The sequence below is a fragment of the Carcharodon carcharias genome, chromosome 1, assembly GCF_017639515.1.
Source record: "Carcharodon carcharias isolate sCarCar2 chromosome 1, sCarCar2.pri, whole genome shotgun sequence".
Taxonomy (NCBI): Eukaryota; Metazoa; Chordata; class Chondrichthyes; order Lamniformes; family Lamnidae; genus Carcharodon; species Carcharodon carcharias.
The window spans coordinates 105,087,082-105,109,421 of NC_054467.1; the positions used below are offsets into that span (position 1 = coordinate 105,087,082).

The 22,340-nt window shown below is 42.0% G+C and overlaps 1 protein-coding gene across 4 annotated transcripts in view; it reads right to left on the reverse strand.

Moving 5' to 3' along the window:
• Window positions 1-20,944, reverse strand: part of nup54 (nucleoporin 54) — a 69,741-nt gene extending 48,797 nt beyond the window's left edge. For 2 of the 4 annotated variants that reach the window (XM_041196375.1, XM_041196367.1), the window contains exons 1-3: window positions 20,816-20,917; window positions 10,529-10,630; window positions 5,477-5,551 (exon numbers count right to left, since the gene is read on the reverse strand). In XM_041196375.1, coding sequence (XP_041052309.1) covers window positions 5,477-5,551; window positions 10,529-10,630; window positions 20,816-20,846 — 208 coding nt within the window. In that variant the 5' untranslated portion in view covers window positions 20,847-20,917. Of the gene's footprint in view, window positions 1-5,476; window positions 5,552-10,528; window positions 10,631-20,815 lie in introns of all 4 variants that reach the window. The other 2 variants (XM_041196392.1, XM_041196384.1) reach the window with 1 other exon arrangement.
• Window positions 20,945-22,340: the final 1,396 nt, after the last annotated feature.

A 22,340-nucleotide genomic window follows, 5' to 3' on the forward strand; every position in this document is an offset into this window, starting at 1 on the left:
TTAAGAATCTGTTAATTAGTTTATTAGTTCATTAATTAGTTTATTTGTTTCATTGTTGTACTCAAAAGAGAATAAACAGACACAGTGGCCACAGCCAACCTGGTGGCTCAGTATGTAGCGTTTTTTTGCCTCTGAGCCAGAATTTTGAATGTCCAAGTCTCACTCTGAAGAATGGTTCATGTATGGACTATTAAATAATAGGCTGTTGGTGGAGTTGTGGTAATGTCACTGGAATAGTAACCCAGAGGCCCATGCTAAAGCTCCAGGGAAATGGATTCAAATACCACAATATAAAGAGACACATGCCCCTTTTAAGGGGCTGTTCATTCATTAGTTTGTTCATTTGGTACGCTCAAAAGAGTATAAAGAGACACTTATTGACTCTGGTGGTGGGTTGAGGAGTTAGAAGTAACACGTGTAATGTTTCACTTTGTGAATAAACCTAAAACTCAAGACAACTGATTTTTTGGTCTCCTCCCTCACCAACTGCTTATAAGAAATTTAACAACAAAGAGTCTGCAAAGGGATACAGATAGGTTAAGTGTTGGACAAAAAATTGGCAGATGGGAGTATAATGTGGGAAAATGTGGGGTTGTCCACTTTGGTGAGAAGAATAGAAAAGGAGAATTTTATTTAAATAGAAAGACGGTAGAATGCCTCCGTACAGAGGGATTTGGGTGTCCTAATACATGAATCACAAAAAGGTTAGCATGCAGGTACAGGAGTAATTAGGAAAGCAAATGGAACGTTGGCCCCTATTGCAAGAAGGATGGAGTATAAATGTAGGGAAGTCCTGTTTCAACTGTACAGGGCATTGGTGAGACCACACTAGAGTACTGTGTATGGTTTTGGTCGTCTTAGGTAAGGTGGGATATACTTGCATTGGAGGCAGTTCAGGGAAGATTAACTACGTTGATTCTTGGGATAAAGGGGCTGTCTTATGATGAAAGGTTGAGCAGGTAGGGCCTATACTCATTGGAGTTTTGAAGAATGAGAAGTGATCTAATTAAAACATATAAGATTCTGAGGGGGCTTGACAGAGGAGATGCCGAGAGGATGACCTAAAGGAGGCTGGAAGATTTGCCTAGCTTGGACTAGAGAGAAGAAATCTCTAATGCAATCCTCACAGTGAAAGCTACTTCTGGGTTTAGAAGTTATTTGGCTGGGAAAGGGAAAGGGAAAGGGAAAAGGAAGCAGGGCCTCAAGAGCAGGGAATAGCTTAAGACTGATTTTGGAAGAATAAAAACTTAAGGGACAGCATAAAGTATAAACATGGCGTGGGATTTTCAGTCATGTCAAAAGTGATCTTTTCTGTAGTTTTAAGTACAAAATGCCTATTAAATACTATTTAACCAATGTTGTGCTTAGTTTGTTATAGTAAAAATCTTAAAATCTTGTTGTGTGATCCTTCCAGTCAGTCACTGGAAATTCAAATATCATTTTAAAAGTCAACAATCTACAGGAATCATAACACTTGAAGTAGACCATGGAAAAAAAATGTTAGTACCACTCAGTACTTTTCTACCCAGTTCTTTGATAACAGACTGCAGAATCCAATCTACCTGTGAAGCTCATATGTGGCCACAAGCTCATGAGACACTCCAAAAAAGAAAATGTTCATTGGAAGCAATTTAAAATGACCTTCAAACTAACATTCTTTGCCCACTATTCTTCCTAAAACCTTTAATTATGTTTTCTATTGCCACCTCAATTATCTTTTCAAAACAGGTGTCCACTTTTCATGATCACAGAATCATGGAATGGTTACAAAGCAGGAGGAGGCCATTCGGTCCATCATGCTTGTGCCTGCTCTCTCAAAAGCAACTCAGCCAATCACATTCTCTCACCGTCTTCCCATAGCCCTGACCTTCAATACTGTTTTGAAAGCCGTTATTATCTCTGCCTCCACCACACTCTCAGGTACTGCTTTCCAGATCCTAATCACTTGCTGTGCAAAAAGCTTTTCCTCATTCTTTAGCCAATCAGCTGAAATCAGTGTCCTTGTTTCTCAGCCCTTCTGCCAATGAGAAATAGTTGCTTTCTATCTACTCTGTCTGGAGACCCTTCATGATTTGGAACACTTTGACCAAATCTTCTCCCAAATCACTCTCTCTCCAAGGGCAACTTTTCCAATCTAGCCACGTAACTGAAGTCCCTCAAACCTAGAACCATTCTCTAAAGCCTTCACATCCTTCCTAAAATGTGGCATCTAGAATTGGACACAATACAAACCACCGTTTCAGAAAGATTCACCATAATGTCTTTTTGTTGTACTCTTTGTCTCCTATTTACAAAGCCCAAGATCAAGTATGCCACTTGAATCACTTTTTCAACCAGTACTGCCACTTTCAGCAATTTGTGCACCTATACCCCCAGGGTACCCATTTTAGAACTGTACTCTTTATTTTATATTTTAAATTGTTTCAACACATTCAGCATTAAATTTCATCTGCCACATGCTCACCCATTGCTCCAACCTGTCTTATGACCTCTTAAAGTCTAACACTCTCCTTCTCACCATTCACAAAACTTCCAAATTTTGTGTCATGTGCAATTTTGGAAGCCGTGTTCTGCACACCCAAGTCTAGGTCATTAATATACATCAAGAAAAGCAATGGTCCTCGTACTGACCCCCAGGAATGTGACTGTGCACTTTCCCCAAGTCTGAAAGATAACTGTTCACACCACCACCCTTTTCTTGACAACTAGCCAACCTTGTATCCATGCTGTCATTTTCCCTTTTATTCCATGGGCTTCAACTTTACTGGTATGTTTATTTTGTTGTACTTTATCAAATGCCTTTTGGAAGTCCATATACACAACATCAACTACATTACCTTCATTGACCATCTCTGTTAGCTCATCAAAAAATCCAATCAAGTTGGTTAAACACGATTGGACTTCAACAAATCCATGCTGGTTTCCCCTAATTACATCCTCTTAGGAAATTATGTATCTAATAAAACAGCTCACAGCTCTAGCACAAGGGTCCAATCTGCTTCATGGTTAGAGGAGAATCACACCCTCATGGAATATTCCAGAAAAATGAAGGGACTACTGCATGATATCATAGCAGCAAAAGAATCAATATATTTCTGGAGCTGAAGAATGAATGATGCAAGTTGACAAATTTAAGAAAGAAAGAACTTGCATTTATATGGATCCAGGCATGCCAAAGCATTTCACAAACAATGAATACTTTTGAAATGAGCTCACTATTGTAATGTATGAAAACAGCAATGAATTTAACATAGCAAGGTCTCACACATAGCAATGAGATAAATGATCAGATAACCTATCTTAGCGGTCAATGCAGTTCCATCCTCCAGGGGAACTCGTCTACTGTTCTTCGAACTAATGCCATGGGAGCTTTTTATGTCCAACTGAGGGAGCAGATGGGGCCTCAGTTTGGCATTTCATTGGAAAGACATTGCCTCCGCTTCAACCTAAATTATGTGCTCAATTCTCTGCAGTGGGGCTTGGAAGCATGACCTTCTGATTCACATTAGAGTGTGTTATGGCTGAGCCAAGGTTGGAACCCAGTCAACTAAAATACCAATTACAAGAATTGTTTTTGTCACATGGAGCTAAAAAAAGTGAGGTTTAGTATCATAGAATTACTGCAAAACCATGCTCAGTTTTGGTCACAGAACATATTAAGAAGTATTTAGATGAGCACTTGAAACACCATTGCATACAGGGCTACGGGCCAAGTGCTGGAAAATGGGATTAGAATAGATAGGTGCTTGATGGCTGGCATGGGCACAATGGGCCTGTTTCTGTGCTGTATAACTCTATGACAGAAAGAAACCACTATGAATTCTGGACCTCAAGCTGTGTGCTTTACTTAAATAGTAGAAAACAAAATTAATTTATTAGGGTTCTTATGATGGTTTAAAGTGACAGCAATAAGTGTATTTGTAGACAGTAACTGAACTGCACTGTAAATTTCCATTCATCAACGAACATGGGGCAAGATTCTCTCTAGTTTTGACTACAGGTAAAATAAAGGAACTCATCAAGTTTGATGGAAAATTAGTGAATAGTCCTCCATCTCCAATGCTTCACTGCCTCTTCTGCTACATTTGCTCCTTTGTAATTAGTTGTAGTCCTACCCCATACTACTTAAAAGTCGCTCACATTTTCTACATCAAAACAAATACTTTATTCCTTTCTTGGTATAATGCTCACATAATGGCTCATAGAAACGGAAAAGTTGTTGCAATCACTCAAAAATACTCCTATCTGACAAATATTAAGAAAACAACAGTCTTTTCACTGAAGTAGTGCCTATAGTGGCGATTTCAACAGTGCAGAATTTTTGGAGCAGGTAGGGGAAATCTTTCAAGCGGTAGCATAACCCTGAGGTTCTGATCACTCCATGACGCTCAAAGGTTAAAAAGCTTGTAAAGTTTCACACTGCTCTTCAGTCTTTGTTGCACATCAAGGACTAGCATTGACATAGCATCTTTAACATAGGATAAAAACACAAGGCACATCACAGAGCAGGGATGAAGGAAAAAATATGCCAATACAGAGAATGAAATATGAGAAGGATTGACAAAAGCTTGTTTTAAGGGAGAAAAGTTGGAGAAGCAAAGTAGTTCAAACATGAATGTTTAGAGAATGAGGTCCAGCCAGCTGAAGACACAGGTGCCACTGGTGAGCTGAAAGATGGAATGGACAACAGATCCAAGTTAAAGGAATGGAGACTTTGAGTCTAACGGATGAAAGGAGGTTATATAGATAGAGTGGTGAGGCAATGAAGACATTTATTTCAATACCAAAATGAGAATTTTAAATTTGAGACATTCAGAAACAAAGAATCAATGTAAACATAATTTGTAATACAGGGAGAGGAAGAACAGAAGCAGCTGGAGCCTATTCCGCTATTCAATTATACTATGATCGACCTACACCACAAATCCATTTTCCCCACTTTTCCTCCGTTTCCTTTGACATCCTTACCCAACAAGAATCCACCCATCTATCTTGATCTTGAAAGCTCAAAGGGCGAATTCCAAACACCATTTATGTGATGATGTGCTTCCTGATTTCATGCCCAAATAGTTTGGCTCTAATTTTAAGATTATGTGCCTTTGTTCTTAATTCCCCCACCAGAGGTAACCATACAGGAATACGTCAAGGGATCTGAAGAATTTACTCATCTATTCAATTACTTACTACATCATACTTCATCTTATCTACCAATAATGATCATTAAATGGAATGGATACATTATCTAATAACTGGTACTATTAATGAATATCATGTCACACCAGGTGAAGTTGCATCTTTTTAATGGGAATTATTTCCACAGAAACATGTGACCAGCAAGTTCACTGAACTGTGGGTAGGGAAGGTCAAGACAGTTCGCGGTAAATGCCCAGCAAAAGAAAATGTTGGAATTTTAAAGTGCAATATTTGATCAACAAATGATCTATGAAATAAGTTGATACAATAAATATTACTATACCTGTAGATGCTCCAAAAGGAAATCCTGCTGTTTGTCCACTTGTGGTAGTGTTGGTGGTTCCAAATGGGCCAAAACCTAACAAAAATATATAACACAACATGCAAAATGCTAATTTAGAAGGCACTTATTTTATTGTATTAAATTTTAAACAGCAAGGTCTTGGCAGTGTTAATGAAGGGTCCCACTCAAAAGATTAACCCAATTTTCTCTTCACAGGTCCTCAGCAGCCTGTTCTGCAAGTCCAACATCCTGTCAGAAAGGGAAGGAAAGTCTCATGGCAGTGCTGTTTCTTCAAATTACTTCCTTATTTTTCAGAAAAAAAATACTAGGTCATGGGAAAATTTTGATGGATGCTTCTAAACATCAGTATTCTTACTCTGAAGAAGAGTCATATGGACTTGAAACGTTAACTCTGTTTCTCTCTCCACAGATACTGCCAGACCTGTTGAGTTTTTCTAGCGTTTTCTGTTTTTATTTCAGTATTCTTACTATTGCACTTGTTAAGCCTCCCTCGCTGCTTGGTAAACACTTAGAGGAGCAGCTTGTGGTGGTTTCACAAAAAGGGGGGTTGGGGGGGTGAGGGTGGCATTGGTGGTGGTAAGAAAATGATTCTGATCTGTACTGAGTGTCATTCAAATCCCAACTGATCCTGGAAAACACACTATTAGCTGTTCGTTCAGATTTCCCAGCCTGCAGCATGATTTGTTGGAGTGAAAATTTCCAGAGTTCTTGGCCAGTTAAAAATCAGCACCCCCATTACCCTGTCACCTTCCCCTATTGGAGAGGTGACTGGAACAATCCGGTAAGGATGGACAGCCAACTCGACAGTCTCAGTGCTGGCGAGGAGGAAAAAAAAATCAAAATTCTAAAAGCTAATATTTTCGCCCCTTAAAAAAAATTGTGCTTTGAACAAAAAGGGCCTTCCCTTGAGCCATTCCTTGCCTGTCAAGTGTTAAGGACTGGAAAAGATGCAGGTTTCTTTCTAATGTGCAAATACTGTACATCAGACAACATAAAATGTTATCTAGCCCAGGGTAAGAGACATTTCAGCAGGATAATAAGTGTAACCTGATTTATAAGCAATGCAGTGCGAGTAACCAGTTTAGAAATTTTGGGTGCGTAAAAGTCATTCGAAGAAGAGCAGTGGTATTCTCCTCAGTGTCCTGGACAATATTCATCCCTCAACCAATACCCAAAATAGATGATCTGGTCATGTCTCAAATGCTGTTTGTGGGACCTTGCTGCGCAAATCAATTGGCACATTTACTACATAATAAAAGTATGTCACTGGCTGTAAAGTACTTCAGGACACCCTAACTTTGTGAAAGGTGCTATTAAAGATCTTCTTCCTTCCTTTAAATACAGAAACATGGAAGAGATTTTAAATTAAATAAGTAGTTTTAGTTTGTAAATCGGACTATGACATAGTAAACAATTTATTATACCTTCAGTAAACAGACGTCCTGTTAGATTCTGGAATTTGTCATAATGCTTATTGGCATTGGCACATTTATTACTCAGCTCTTAACAGCTAGAGTTTTGAGAGAAACTAGACATTTCTTATTGAACCAGTTGTATGGCTTTTTTGTTTACAAAATCTGGAAGTTTTATGGTCACTTTTTCTGGTGCTCACTCAGAGTTATGGAACTCAATTTCACAACTTGTTGTGGTAGGTCTTGAACACATGAGATCTGGGTTGTCAAGTGCAATAACCAATACACTACTGTACCCATGAGCGTGATTTTGCAATAATGCAAGCTTCTCTTAATCGCATCATTCTTCTCTTCTCTATTTTGCTTTCTGTACATAATTTTACATTGAATCAAATGTTCTAACTTACACTTGCTGAGGCGTACACTGTCTGAATCAGGAAGAGCTCATTAATCTCGTTGGTTGAAGAGACACGTTGTCGTTTGCCCTGTTCAAGAAGGTCCCAGATCCCCTTGAAAGGGCACCACACCAAAACGGCTTTCTAATTATTGTTGCTGCCATGTAGAAGCCTATATAAAAATCTATGGGCAGCTGAAAGCTCAATGAACATAAGCAGTTAGGTCGGTGCTGACCTCAGAATTCGAGCCTATACATCAATTCTTTTATTTATAACAAACTGTGATTTCATCAAAAAAACAATCAGTTACATCAGTCGGGCACTAAAAGTTTGATAAAGGGTTGGTTATCTAGTTTGAGAATTTGCTCAAGTTCAAGGTCAGAAGATTTGCTGTTTCCAAGTTAAACACTAATTGTCCAAACTCACTAACCTTAAAAATTAGGAAACTATTTAGAACTTAAGAGTTCAACGATCATTCTGCGGAACTTGAGAATGATTTAATCATAAACAAATTTTTTTTTTAAACAAGGGAGAAAATTATGACTTTTCTGAAACAATGTTTCAGGTGTTACTGTTGCAGGATATCCAACAGCTTCAACTGTTAAATCAAAAGTTGCAAGGGCCATTCTTTTTTTTGCATAACAAGCTGCTGAAAGTGCAAAATGATATCACAATGAGGGAAATGGGACATCTGAAACAAGGCAAGCACCTGTATATCCCCTTAATCAGGCTGTTGTTGAGTAAGTTCCTCACCAGAGCACTGTCAATGATATCTTCCATCACTTTGCTGGTGATCGAGAGCAGACTAAGGGACAGTAATTGGCCAGTAATCCTGCTTTGTACAGACAGGACATACCAGGAATTTTCGACTTTGTCGGCTAGATGCCAGTGTTGTAGCTATACTGATACAGCTTGGCTGGGGATGCGACTAGTTCTGGAGTATAAGTCTTCAATACTACTGCCAGGATGTTGTTAGGGTCCACAGTCTTTGCTGCATCCAGTGCCTTCAGTTGTTTCTTGAAATCACATGGAATGAATCGAATTAGCTGAAGACTGGCATCTGTGATGATGGGGATTGCCAGAGGAGGCCAAGATCGATTATCTGCTCAACATTTCTGGCTGAAGATGGTTGCAAACGCTTCAGCCTTATCTTTTGCACTCATGTGCTGGACTACCCCATCATTGAGGATGCGGAGGTTTATGAACCCTGCTCCTGTTATAAGCTGTTTAATTGTCCACCAGCATTCACAACTAGACGCGACAGGACTGCAGGGATTTGATCTTATCTATTGGTTGTGGGATCTCTTAGCTTTGTCTTTTGAATGCTGCTTCCACTGTTTGGCATGCACGTAGTTCTGTGTTGTCGCTTCACTAGGTCGGCATCTCATCTATAGGTCTGAATAGTGTTGCTCTTGGCATGTTCTCCTGCGCTTTTCATTGAAGGGTTGATTCCCCAGGTTGATTGTAATGGCAGACTGAGGGACATGCTGGGCGTCGATGTTACAGATTCTGGTCGAGTACAAATCTGCTCCTGCTGATGGCCCACAACGCCTCATGGATGCCCAGTTTTGAACTGCTGGATTTGTCCCCTTGGTGGTTCACTCACCGCCTACTGTAGGCACAGGTTAGCAGATATGTCCTTCAGGATCCAGCCAGCTCCACCTGTAGTGGTGCTACCAAGCCACTCACTCTGAATATACTCTATGCCCTTGCTCCCTCAGTGCTTCTTCTAAGTGGTGTTAAACATGGAGGAGTATGGATTCGTCAACTGTGGGGAGGCAGTAGATGGTCATCAGCAAGTGGTTTCCTTGCCCATGTTTGACTTGATGCCATGAAACTTCATGTGATCTTGCGTCAATGTTGAGGACTCCCAGGACACCTCCCTCCAAAATGTATACACTGTGCCACCTGGGACATTGGTGGGACAGGACATACCCAGGGATGGTGATAGTGGTGTCTGGGACATTATCTATAAGGCATGATTCAGTGAGTGTGACCATATCAGGCAGTTGCTTGACGAGTTGTGGGACAGCTCTCCCAATTTTGGCACAAGTTGTCAGATGTAGGTGAGGAAAACTGGGCAAGGTCAACAGGGCTAGGTGTGTCATTGTAGTTCCTTGCGCATAGGTCGATGCTAGCCGGTCCGTCCAGTTATAATCCTTCTTGACTTTTCTGTTGCACACCTCAGTGTCTTGCTAGGCCACTTCAAAGGGCAGTTAAGAGTCAACCATATTGTGTGGGTCTGGGGTCACATGTAGGCGTGACCACTTAAGGATGGCAGATTTCCTTCCCTAAAGGACACTAATGAATTTGATGGGTTTTTACAACAATCTGATAGATTCATGGTCACCATCACTTTTCATTCCAGAGTTATTAATTAATCCCATCAACTGCTGTTGTGGGATTTGAACTTGTGTCCTCAGAGCATTGGCCTGGGCCTCTGTATTATCAGTCAAGTAACAGTTCTTCCCTTCTTTCTGTATTCTCTTTTTGTAGCTCTTATTATCTTTTTTGTCTGGTTTTGATGTTCTTTATATCTCACCCAGTCCCCTGGACTTTCAGTATTCTTCTTCACTCTTTCCTTCAAAGCCATGAGTTACTGAACCCAACATAAGGAAGGGAGTTGAAATTACAAGGACACTTACACCCATCATGCCCTCCCTCACACTCATGAGATCAATGCGTGTCCCCTCTGCCACATCAGGTTTAGTAAATTCCACGTTAGCAGTTTTCACTGTTTAAACAAAGGCTTTCAATAGAAATTCATGGGGAAACAGGCAAGATGCTCACGTTAATAGAATTCATTGCGCTATAATGGTTTAATATTTAAACAGGAGTGCAGATAGTGAAAGTTCCTCACCATCCAAATAACATTAAGGAGGCTCTGCCAGGTTAATGTTTAATGAATCGATGCCAACAATGAAATGGAAGAAACTAAAAGCATGCTAAGAAGTTAATCTCAAGTTGTAAAGGCTTTCGTCTAAAACAATCCAATGACCCCCAAAAAATGAAAAGCTGTTACAAGTAGAAAAGGGACTTCAAATACACAGTTTATCAAATACAAAATGCCAACATCAGCTAAAGGAAGAAAAGTAACACACCAATTCAACAAAATAGGAAAGTTTTCCAATAACAGGTGGAAAGTTATCACAAAGAGCATTCTGCGTTCTCTGCACTCGCCCCACCCTTGAAAAGACAGGACTATAGAAACACATTTGCATTACCTCCAAATCCTGAGGAAGCTGTTGTGGTGGTAGTTCCAAAACCAAAACTGGGCTGTGCTGTGGTTTTTGCACAAAAAGAACCAAAAGAAAATCCAGTGGTTCCTAAAAAGAACAGATTTATCACTAAGAAGACATGGGTACAAGGTTTTTAATGTAAGGGGAGATGTCATAGGAGCACGATCTGCATTGATGTTAAAGCTAAAATTACGCTCAGGAATACTTGAGCTTTTCCTTATGATGGATTAAATATTCACGCATCAAGGAACGGATGGCATAGTGACTTAGAATATTATTTTTTTCACCCGTGTGATCTGAAAATAAATATGATTCAGATTACTGGCGCAAAAATCTGTTCCAAGTTGTAGCTTTAAGGGTTTTAAGCAAAACTGTTTATCTCAATCTTGATCTTGAAGCATCAAATTGCAGATCTCATACATTTTGACAGGTCCAAGGCAGTGTTTCCACCAAAAGAATTAAATCATCTTTCTCTTTCAGTGAATTTCCAGCAGTTTCCGCAATTTCACTGTAGATTTGGTTCAAAACCAGGTTTGCAGAGGGCCCTGTGCATATCTATTATGCTCTGAGCTGGCTGGGTGGGGTGGCTCTTCCTCCATCATTACTGCAACTCCACGCTGAAACTACAACTTCTGTACTCTTGTGGAGAAATAAATGAACAAAAGGATCATACTCAAATTTGATAAGTTGTCCTCTCAGCATGTGCCAGTCTTGTTTGTATCTGCTTTCTGCCACACAATCACTGATTTCAAACCCATGCCACTTCCTTTTTTGCAGGGGGTGCAGTGGTTAAAGGAAAGAGGAAGAAAGAAAACAGTAGACCAGACATGACAAACCTATTTCCAAAATACTTATTACAAAGAGCCCTTAAACTAATTATCTTTAAACAATTTCCACTTTTAAGAGGCACAAATATCATCTGACTAAATCATACAATATAATAATTTTTTCCAAATTCATGAATAATCATATAACTGGGTCACATATTTTTACTTTCCAATCTGTTATTTTAAAGGGTGGATCAAATACAGCAAATGTATTGCAGAAATCATATTGTAATACTGGGCCTGAACTTCCGTGGGCAATTGCCGTGCAATCCTTACATGGGGTCTTACTGGGGTGGGGAGGGCGCTTCCCCAGTGCATCTTTGGGGTACTCCCCAGTTACGATTCCAGGAAGCTCGAAAGTTAAAGGCCACTGATTTTTATGTGAACCTTTTTTCCATAAGGAAAAGGCAGTAAAACCAATTTTGCCAAGTTTCAAACCCCATAGAGCATAAAATCCTGGGATTGAGTTCTGCTTTTGTTTTGATGACTGCTCATTGAAGATCCAAACAATAAATATATCCACATGAGGCAGAAGCACAGGAATGAAGGGAATACATTTTTCTTACTGAGTTTATATTGGCCAACTGCAGACCTACAGTGGACTAATATAAAACCACAACAAAATGATCTTCAAAATCAGTAGCAAACTCAAAGAGCTGGAGGGATACTTCGTGAGATCGGTAGATCTTTTTAGGGGTACTCTGTTCCTTTACACTTCTCAGTATTTTACCATTTATTATGCATTCCCTTGCCTTAGGAAATAGGAGCAATAAGTAGGCCATTCAGCCCCTCCAGCCTGCTCTGCCATTCTACTAGATCATGGCTGATCTTCTATGGCAATGCCATTTTCCTGCACTATCCTCATATCTCTCGATATCTTTAATGTCTAGAAATCTATCCTTCTCTGTCTAATATCTAGAAATATATCCATCTACCTGTGTAGGATAAAGTATCCAAGACAAAATATTGTATGCTTGTGATAAAGGTATGGCAATAATCATGGGTGATTTTAATCTACACATAAACTGGAAAAATCAGACTGGCAGTAGTAGCCTGGATGAGGACTTCTTAGAATGCTTCTGAGATAGTTTCTTAGAGCAGCACGTTCTGGATCCAACCAGAGAGCAGGTTATATTAGAATTGGTATTGTGTAATGTGACAGAACTAATTAATGACCTCAGAGTAAAGGCACCCCGAGGTAGCAGCGACCACAATATGATTGAATTTTCATCCAGTTTGAAAGGGAGAAGAGTGGGTCTAAGACTAGTATCTTAAACTTAAACAAGGGCAACTATGTGGGGATGAAAGCTGAGCTAGCTGAAGTGAATTGGAAAATTAGGCTACATTATGGATCAATAGAGATGCAGTGGCAGACATTTAAGAGGACATTTCAGAGTATTCAGAATAAGTGCATTCCTACTAGCATGGGTAGAAGGTTAGCTAGCTAGCAGAAAGCCTGGAGTATGCATAAATAGGTCTTTTTCTCTTTGGCAGGATGTGACAAGTGGAGTCCCACAGGGGTCTGTATTGGGGCCTCAACCTTTTATGATTTACATCAATGGCTTAGATGAGGGGAGAGAAGAAATGGTAGCTAAATTTGCAAATGACACAAAGATAGGTGGGAAAGTATGTTGTGAAAAGAACATGAGGAGGTTGCAGATGGATATAGATAGGTTGAGTGAGTGGGCAAAGATCTGGCAAACGGAGTTTAATGTGGGAAAATGCGAAGTTGGCAGGAAGAACAAAAAATGCAGAGTATTACTTAAATGGAGAACGCCTGCACAATTCTGAGCTGCAGAGGGATCTAGCTGTTCTAGTATGAGTCACAAAAAGTTACTATGCAGGGACAGCAAGTAATTAAGAAGGCTAGTGGAATACTATCCTTTATTACGAGAGGAATTGAACATAAAAGTAAAGATAAAAACAAAAAACTGCGGATGCTGGAAATCCAAAACAAAACAGAATTACCTGGAAAAACTCAGCAGGTCTGGCAGCATCGGCGGAGAAGAAAAGAGTTGACGTTTCAAGTCCTCATGACCCTTCAACAGAACCATTCTGTTGAAGGGTCATGAGGACTCGAAACGTCAACTCTTTTCTTCTCCGCCGATGCTGCCAGACCTGGTGAGTTTTCCAGGTAATTCTATAAAAGTAAGGATGTAATGCTTCAGTTATTCAGGGCACTGGTGAGACCGCACCTCGAATACTGTGTGCAGTTTTGAACTCCCTATTTAAAGAAGGATGTCAATGCATTGGAGGCAGTTCAAAGGAGGTTTACAAGATTGATATCTGGAATGAGTGGGTTGTCTTATGAGGAAAGGTTGGACAGATTGGGCTTGCTTCCACTGGAGTTTAGAAGAGTGAAGGGTGATTTGATTGAAGTATACAAGATCCTGAACAGCCTTGACAAGGTGGATGTAGAAAGGATGTTTCCTCTTGTGGATGAGTCCAGAACTAGGGGGCACTGTTTTAAAATTAGGAGTCACCCTTTTAGGGCAGAGATGAGGAGAAATTTTTTCTCTGAGGGTTGTGCGACCTTGGAATTCTCTGCCAAGAAGGTGGTGGAGGCGGGGTCATTGAATATTTTTAAGGCAGAGGTAGATAGATTCTTGTTAGGCGAGAGAATCAAAGGTTAGAACCATAGAAAAGTTACAGCACAGAAGGAGGCTATTCAGCCCATCTTGTCCATGCCAGCCCCAGGACATCCAGGTGCCCTTTCTAATCACACCTTCCTGCACCCAGCCCATAGCTCTGCAGCTTACAGCACTTTAGGTGCAGATCCAGGTACTTTTTAAAAGATTTTAATGTTTCTGCCTCTACCACCAACTTGGGCAGCGAAGTCCAGGCACCCACTATCCTCTGCGTAAAAAAGTTCTTCCTCATGTCCCCCCCTACACCTTCTGCCACTTATCTTGAATCTATGTCCCCTGGTTCTAGAATTCTCCACCAAGGGAAACAATTTTATCCTGTCCACTCTATCTATTCCCCTCAATTTTGTACACCTCAATCAAGTCACCTCTCAGACTTCTTTGTTCTAAGGAAAATAACCCCAACTTATCCAATCTCTCCTCGTAGCTACACTTTTCTAACCCTGGCAACATTCTCGTCAACCTCCTCTGCACTCTCTCCAGAGCTATTACGTCCTTCCTGTAATGTAGTGACCAGAATTGCACAAAATACTCCTGTTGTGGCCTCACCAGTGTCTTACACAATTCCAACATTATATCCTTACTTTTATATTCTATACTTCTGCCAATGAAGGAGAGCATTCCATGTGCCTTCTTTACAACCTTGTCTACTTGAAATGCTGCCTTCAGGGACCTGTGTACTTGTACGCCAAGATTTCTCACTTCATCTACCCCTCTTAGTATATTCCCATTTATTTTGTAATCCCTGTAACTGTTTGACCTGGTTATCGGGGGTAAATGGGAATGTGGAAATCGAAACACAGAAAGATCAGCCATGATCTTATTAAATGGTGGAGCAGGGGCCGAATGATCTACTCCTGTCCCCATTTATGTTCTTATGTTGAATGCTCAATGACTGAACCTCCACTGCCCTCTGGGGTAGAGAATTCCAAAGATTCACCACCCTCTAAGTGAAGAAATTCCTCCTCTTCTGGGTCCTGAAATGGCCTACCCCTTATTCTGAGACATTGCCCCCCTGGTTCTAGACTCCCCAGTCCAGGGAAACATCCTTCCTGCATCTTCTCTGTCGAGCCCTGTATGTTTGAATGAGATCACCTCTCATTCTTCTAAACTCTCAAGAATCTCTCCAATGTCCTCAATCTCTCCTCATAGGATGATCCCGCCATCCCAGGAATCAGCTTGGTGAACTCTCCCCATGCTAAGTATATCCTTCCTTAGGTAGGAAGGCCAAAACTGTACACTACTCCAGGTGCTCTCGCCAAGGCTCTGCACAATTACAGCAAGACATCTTTACTTCTGTACTCGAATCCTCTCGCAATAAAAGCCAACATACCACTTGTCTTCCTAATTGCTTGCTGCACCTGCATATTAGCTTTTGGTGACTTATAAACAAGGAAACCCAGGTCCCTTTGGACATCAACACTTCTCAATCTCTCACCATTCAAGAAATACTCTGCATTTCTGTTTTTCCTACCAAAGTGACATCACATTTTTTCGCTTATCTTCCATCTGCCATGTTCTTGCTCACTCACTTAGCTTGTCTAAATCATATTGGAGCTTCTATGCATCCTCCTCACAGTTCACATTCCCACCTAGTTTTGTGTCATCAGCAAACTTGGAAATATTACAGTTGGTCCATACATCAAAATCATTGATGTAGATTGTGAATAGCTGAGCCCAAGCACAGATCCTTGTAATACCCCACTAGTCACAGCCTGCCAACCTGAGAATGACCTGTTTTACTCTGTTTTTTGTCCATTAATCAATTGTCAATCCATGCCAGTATATTATCCCCTATCCTATGAGCTCTAATTTTGTTTATTAACCTCTTTGTATGGGACCTTAGCGAAAGCCTTCTGAAAATCCAAATCCTCGATGTCCATTGGCTCCCCTTATCAATTCTGCTAGTAACATCCTCAAAAAACTCCAACAAGTTTGTCAAACATGGTTTCCCTTTCATAAACCATGTTGATTCTGCCCAATCCTACCATTACTTTCTAAGTTACTTTAGGTCGTGAGCTCCCTCCCCCATCCCCACCCCCTTTCTGTTTCCCCCTTCCTTTTTTTTCCTCCAATAAATTATAAAGATTTTCCTTTTCCCACCTATTTCCATTATTAAAAAAAACCCCACTAGAGCTATACCTTGAGTGCCCTACCATCCATTCTTAATTAGCACATTCGTTTAGATAATATCACCAACTTTAACACCTATGTGTTCTATTGTACTATTGTCGTTGACATCTTTTGATGATCTGCTTCTATCACTGCTTGTTTGTCCCTACAACCACACCCCCCCCCACCTCTCTCTCTCTCTCTATCTCTCCGCCCCCCCACACACACACCTTAAACCAGCTTATATTTCAACTCTTTCTTGGACTCGCTCTCAAGTTCTGTCGAAGGGTCATGAGGACTCGAAACGTCAACTCTTTTCTTCTCCGCCGATGCTGCCAGACCTGCTGAGTTTTTCCAGGTAATTCTGTTTTTGTTTTTTATTACTTTCTAAGTGTCCAGTTATCACATCCTTTATAATAAATTCTAGCACTTTCCCTACTACTTATGTCACGCTAAACAGGTCTGTTAATTCTATTTTCTCTCTCGCTCTTTTCTTAAATAGGGGGTTAAATTTGCTATCTTCCAATCAGCAGGAGCCATTCCAGAATCTATAGAATTTTGGAAGATGACCACCAATGCATCCACCATCTCTACAGCAACCTCTTTCAACAATTGGCATGTGGATCATCAGGTCCAAGGGCTTTATCAACTTTCAGTCCCATAACTTTCTACAATACTACTTTTTTATTAATATTAATTTATTTCAGTTTCTCATTCACTAGTCCCTTGGTTCTCCAGTATTTTTGGGAGGTTTTCTCTAAATCATTGATACGTACCACAAAGAACAAGGGGCCCAGTACTGAGCCCTGCCGCAACCCACTAAAAACAGCCTTCCAGTTAACAAAATATCCATCGACCATGACCCTTTGCTTCCTGCCCCTGAGTCAAGTTTGGATCTAACTTATTACTTGCCCTTGGAGCCCCTGGGCTTTTAATTTTCTGACCAGTCTGCCATGTGGAACCTTGTCAGGAGCCTTGCCAAAATCCACGTAGACTACATCAAACATGCTACCCTCATCAACTCTCCTTGTTACATCATCAAAAAATTCAATTATGTTAGTCAAACACAGCCATCCCTTAACAAATCCACGCTGTCCTTAATTAATTCATCCCTTTCCAAATGATGATTAACACTGTCTTAATTTTTCTAATAATTTCCCCCACCTCCCCCAAGTTAGGTCTACAGTTACTCAGCCCATCCCTTCCTCCCTTTTTAAACAATGTTACAATGTTAGCCCCCCAGCACCACACCTATAGCCAGAAAGGATTGGAAAATTATGTTCAGAGCCTCATTTCCTCCTCTGCTTAGCAGCCTAGATGCATCTCATCCAGGCCTGGCAATTTATTTACTTTCAAAGGTGTTAAATATGTTCATTTTTCTTCTCACAGTCTCTTTATCCCCAGCAGTGTCTGCACCAGCCTCCACTTTTGTGAAGACAGAGGTAAGTATTCATTAGGAGCAATTGTGTCTTCTGCCTCCATACACATTTTTGGTATCTAATAGGCCCTACTCTTTCTTTAGTTATCTTCTCTTTATGTATTTATAACAATACCTTTAGGCTTTCCTTGATTTTACTTGTCAATGTCTTTTCATGCCTGCTGTTTGCTTTCCTAATTTACTTTCTAATTCCATTCTTGTACTTTGTATACTCAGCAGTATTGAGGTTATATCTTACAGAACCTCTAGGCTTTCTACGCTCTTGGGCTCATGCTAGTTCAGTGGGAAAGGCAGCATAGGGTAGTTTTTGAATTTGCAACTCAGAAGTCTATTCTGCAGTTCAAATCCCAACTGTGAGAAAAAATGCTTCCTGATTTAGTTTCTAAATTACCTACCATTAACTTTAAGATTTTGCCCGATTGTTCTAAATTATCCACCCCTACCACGCGAACCTACCAGAGGAAACAGAACCTCTCTCCATCTTATTGAACCGTATTAAACATCTCGATTAGATCAGCCCTCCACATTCTAAACTCCAGGGAACACAAACCAAATTTATGCAGCCTGTCCTCACAATTCTACCCTCAGTCTGTCCTCACAATTCTACCCTCAGTCTGGTGCACTTGCTCTGCACGCCTGCCGTCGTCAGTATACTGATGGGGAAGCCCAGAACTGAAACAAAAACAAAAACAGAAATACCTGGAAAAACTCAGCAGGTCTGGCAGCATCGGCGGAGAAGAGCACAGTTGACGGTTCGAGTCCTCATGACCCTTCAACAGAACTAAGTAAAAATAGGAAAGGGGTGAAATATAAGCTGGTTTAAGGGAGGGGGGGTTGTTGGGACAAGCAGTCAGTAATAGGTGGAGATAACCAAAAGATGTTACAGACAAAAGAACAAAGAGGTGTTGAAAGTGGTGATATTATCTAAAGGAATGTGCTAATTAAGAGTAGAGAGCAGGACAGGCAAGGTACAGATAGCTCTAGTGGGGGTGGGGTGAAATAATAGGGCATAAAAGGTAGAGATAAACAATGGGTGGAAATACATTTAAAAATAATGGAAATAGGTGGGAAAAGAAAAATCTACATAAATTATCGGAAAAAACAAAAAGGAGCAGGAAGAAACGGAAAGGGGGTGGGGATGGAGGAGACTCTCTCCCCGTTCAACAGATCCTTTTACCCACCTCCAATATTCTCCCTCCACCTGGACCCCTCCCTCTGGATTCTTACCTTCTCTTGATCTTTTCATTGAGAACTGTCGGCGTGACATTAGTTGTCTCAATTTCTCTGCTCCTCTCACCCATTCTAACCTGTCTCTCTCTGAACTTACTGCACTCCATTCTCTCAGGTCCAACCCTAACATTGTCATCAAACCCACTGACAAGGGTGGTGCTGTTGTCTGGCGCAGACCTCTACCTCGCGGAGGCTGAGCGTCAACTCGCAGACACTTCCTCCTACCTCTCCCTGGACCATGACCCCACCACTGAATATCAAGCCATTGTTTCCAGGACTGTCACTAACCTCATCTCCTCTGGAGATCTTCCTTCCAACCTGATAGTCGCCTAACCTTGGACAGCCCGCTTCTACCTCCTACCCCAAATCCACAAATAGAACTGTCCCGGAAGACCGATCGTGTCAGCCTGTTCCTGCCCCATGGAACTCATTTCTCGCTATCTTGACTCCCTTCTTTATCCCCTTGTCCAGTCCCTTCCCACCTACATCCGTGATTTCTCTGACACCTTACGTCACATCAACAATTTCCAGTTCCCTGGCCCCAACCGCCTCCTCTTCGCCATGGATGTCCAATTCCTCCACACCTCCATCCCCCACCAGCCGGGATGGTCTGAGGGCTCTCTGCTTCTTCCTCGAACAGAGGCCCGATCAATCCCCATCCACCACTACTCTCCTCCGTCTGGCTGAACTTGTTCTCACACTGAACAATTTCTCCTTTAACTCCTCTCACTTCCTCCAAATAAAAGGTGTGGCTATGGGTACCCGCATGGGCCCCAGTTATGCCTGTCTCTTTATGAGGCAGGTGGAACATTCCTTGTTCCAGGCCTACTCCGCCCCTCTCCCACAACTCTTTCTCCAGTACATCGATGATTACTTAGGTGCTGCTTCATGCTCTCGTCGGGACTTGGAAAAATTTATTAATTTTGCTTCCAATCTCCACCCCTCCATCATTTTCACATGGTCCATCTCTGACACTTCCTTTCCCTCTCTGTCTCAATTTCTGGTGATAGACTGTCCACCAATATCCATTACAAGCCTACCAACTCCCACAGCTACCTCGACTACAGCTCCTCACACCTCGCTTCCTGTAAGGACTCCATCCCATTCTCTCAGTTCCTTCGCCTCCATCGCATCTGTTCTGATGATGCCACTTTCAAAAACAGTTCCTCTGACATGTCCTCCTTCTTCCTTAACTGAGGTTTTCCACCCACGGTAGTTGACAGGGCACTCAACCGTGTCCGGCCCATCTCCCGTGCATCCGCCCTCACGCCTTCTCCTCCCTCCCAAAAACATGATAGGGTCCCTCTTGTCCTCACTTATCACCCCACTAGCCTCTGCATTCAAAGGATCATCCTCCGCCATTTCAGCCAACTCCAGCATGGTGCCACCACCGAACACATCTTCCCTTCACCGCCCCCCCACCCCCACCCCCCGGCGGCAATCCGTAGGGAACATTCCCTCTGTGACACCCTGGTCCACTCCTCTACCACCCCCTTAAACCAGCTTATATTTCACCCCTTTCCTATTCTTACTTAGTTCTGTTGAAGGGTCATGAGGACTCGAAACATCAACTGTGCTCTTCTCCGCCAATGCTGCCAGACCTGCTGAGTTTTTCCAGGTATTTGTTTTTGTTTTGGATTTCCAGCATCCGCAGTTTTCTGCTTTTATCCCAGAACTGAAGACAGTATTCCTGGGGGGGGGGGGGGGTGTGGAAATCATGTTGACCACGTGCAGTTAGTTTCCACCTCCCTGCATTCTGGTTACACTGCAGCCCACTGAGGGGCCATTGTCTGCCGGATCCGGGCCACATTCCGAATCCCAGGGCTCCAGTAGACAGGCCTCGCGCCGCCGGCTGCAGCCTAAAAAGCTGCAGGGCCACGGGCAGCCACCGGAGGCTAATATTATATTTACAATCCCTGTTTCTTTTTGTGTGTGTATATATATATATATATATATATGTGTGTGTGTGTGTGTGGCTGAACATCATTCCTCCTTTTCGTCCTCCTGCCATCCAACTCACCTGTGCTCCCACCGCCCAGATTGAACGCCATAGTGCAGCGCGCCGCTCCGTCACCACATTCTGATCCGGGTAGAGTGAAAACATCACCATTAAAACGTTCCGCCTGTCTGCCTGCACCCGGAGTTTTTAGTCAGGTCACCACCATTGTTGGATCATTGCATTTGATCAGATTCTGCAATGGAGTGGGGAATTGCAGCAAGCGAAAACGTATCATCCAGATATCCATTTCTTCCTCATGTCTGTGATATTACTGATGCGTAAGAGTAGGAGATGTTGTCACAAAGAAGCTTGGCATGAGGCGTTTATATCTTACCAAGCCACAGAAAAGACCACAGTTACACTTCACGGGAAATGCGGATCAAACACTTGCGTTCGATAGAATGAGCAATTATTTTAAAACTGTCAAACTTTTTATTCATGGAATAGCGAAAGACTAAAACGTGCGATTTTACTGACGCGGCAACTAATTAATAAGGGATGAAAACAGAAAATGCTGGAAAAAAGACTCAGCAGGTCTGACAGCATTTGTGGAGACAGATCCAAAGATGCTGTCAGACCTGCTGAGTTTTCCCAGCATTTTCTGTTTTTCTTTCATATTTCCAGCATCCGCAGAATTTTGCTTTTAATTAGAGATCTCGTGGCATTCAGTAGACTAAGTGTCTCATAGAAAATATATCAACCAGTGTATTGGTTCGCCAAATACTTTAATTGTGACAAAGCACCAAGTTCATTTTGTTAAAAAAAATCCAATTCAGCTGAATGTTACCCTTTTAGAATCAAACTCATTCTCAAAATTGTTACCAGTGTCAGTCCTGCTCAGCTATTTAAAGAAACAGAGAATTCAACACTTTTACCCTTCAAAGATGTTCTATTAAATATATTAGAATTGTCAGAAAGAGATATGGATAAAAGCAGAACTCTGTATGCTTTCTCACATCAGGGGCCGTACCTGGTGCCCTCCCCCATGGCAAGCTTGGTGTCAGGGGGTCATTTAATCAGGCGGGAGGGTGGTGAGTGGGACCCCATCTCCACCTCGATTAAGTCGGTGGTGGGAAGGCCCATTGAAATCCTTCCCACCCCTCGCCAATTGAGGCCCTTTAATGAGCCAGCACCACTAACCCAGCAGTGGAGGGTAGCCCATTCAGTGGGAAGCCTGACAAGCAAACCCGATTGGGGTTGCGAGCGGGCTCCCGGGCATTCACTTGGTCAAAGGCACTCTGTTCCTCATCAAGGGACCCTGCGTCGGGAAGGGGGTGCGGGGGCTTGTCATGGCAAGTCCCCTCCCCGGCAACCCCCATCCCGCCACTCAGCTGTGCCTGGGTCACTCCTCGATCCGATGCCTTATGTGGGTCACCAGCAGAAGCCACTGCCTCCCCCATAGCGCTGAGTACAGAAGAGCTGCCAGCCCAACCTCCAATTAGTCAGCAGCACTTGGCAGGCGGCACTTTCAACCATTTTCACACACAAACCCAAGTGTACTTATCCCCATAAACCTACTTCACAATAAACCAGAAAAATATTATGG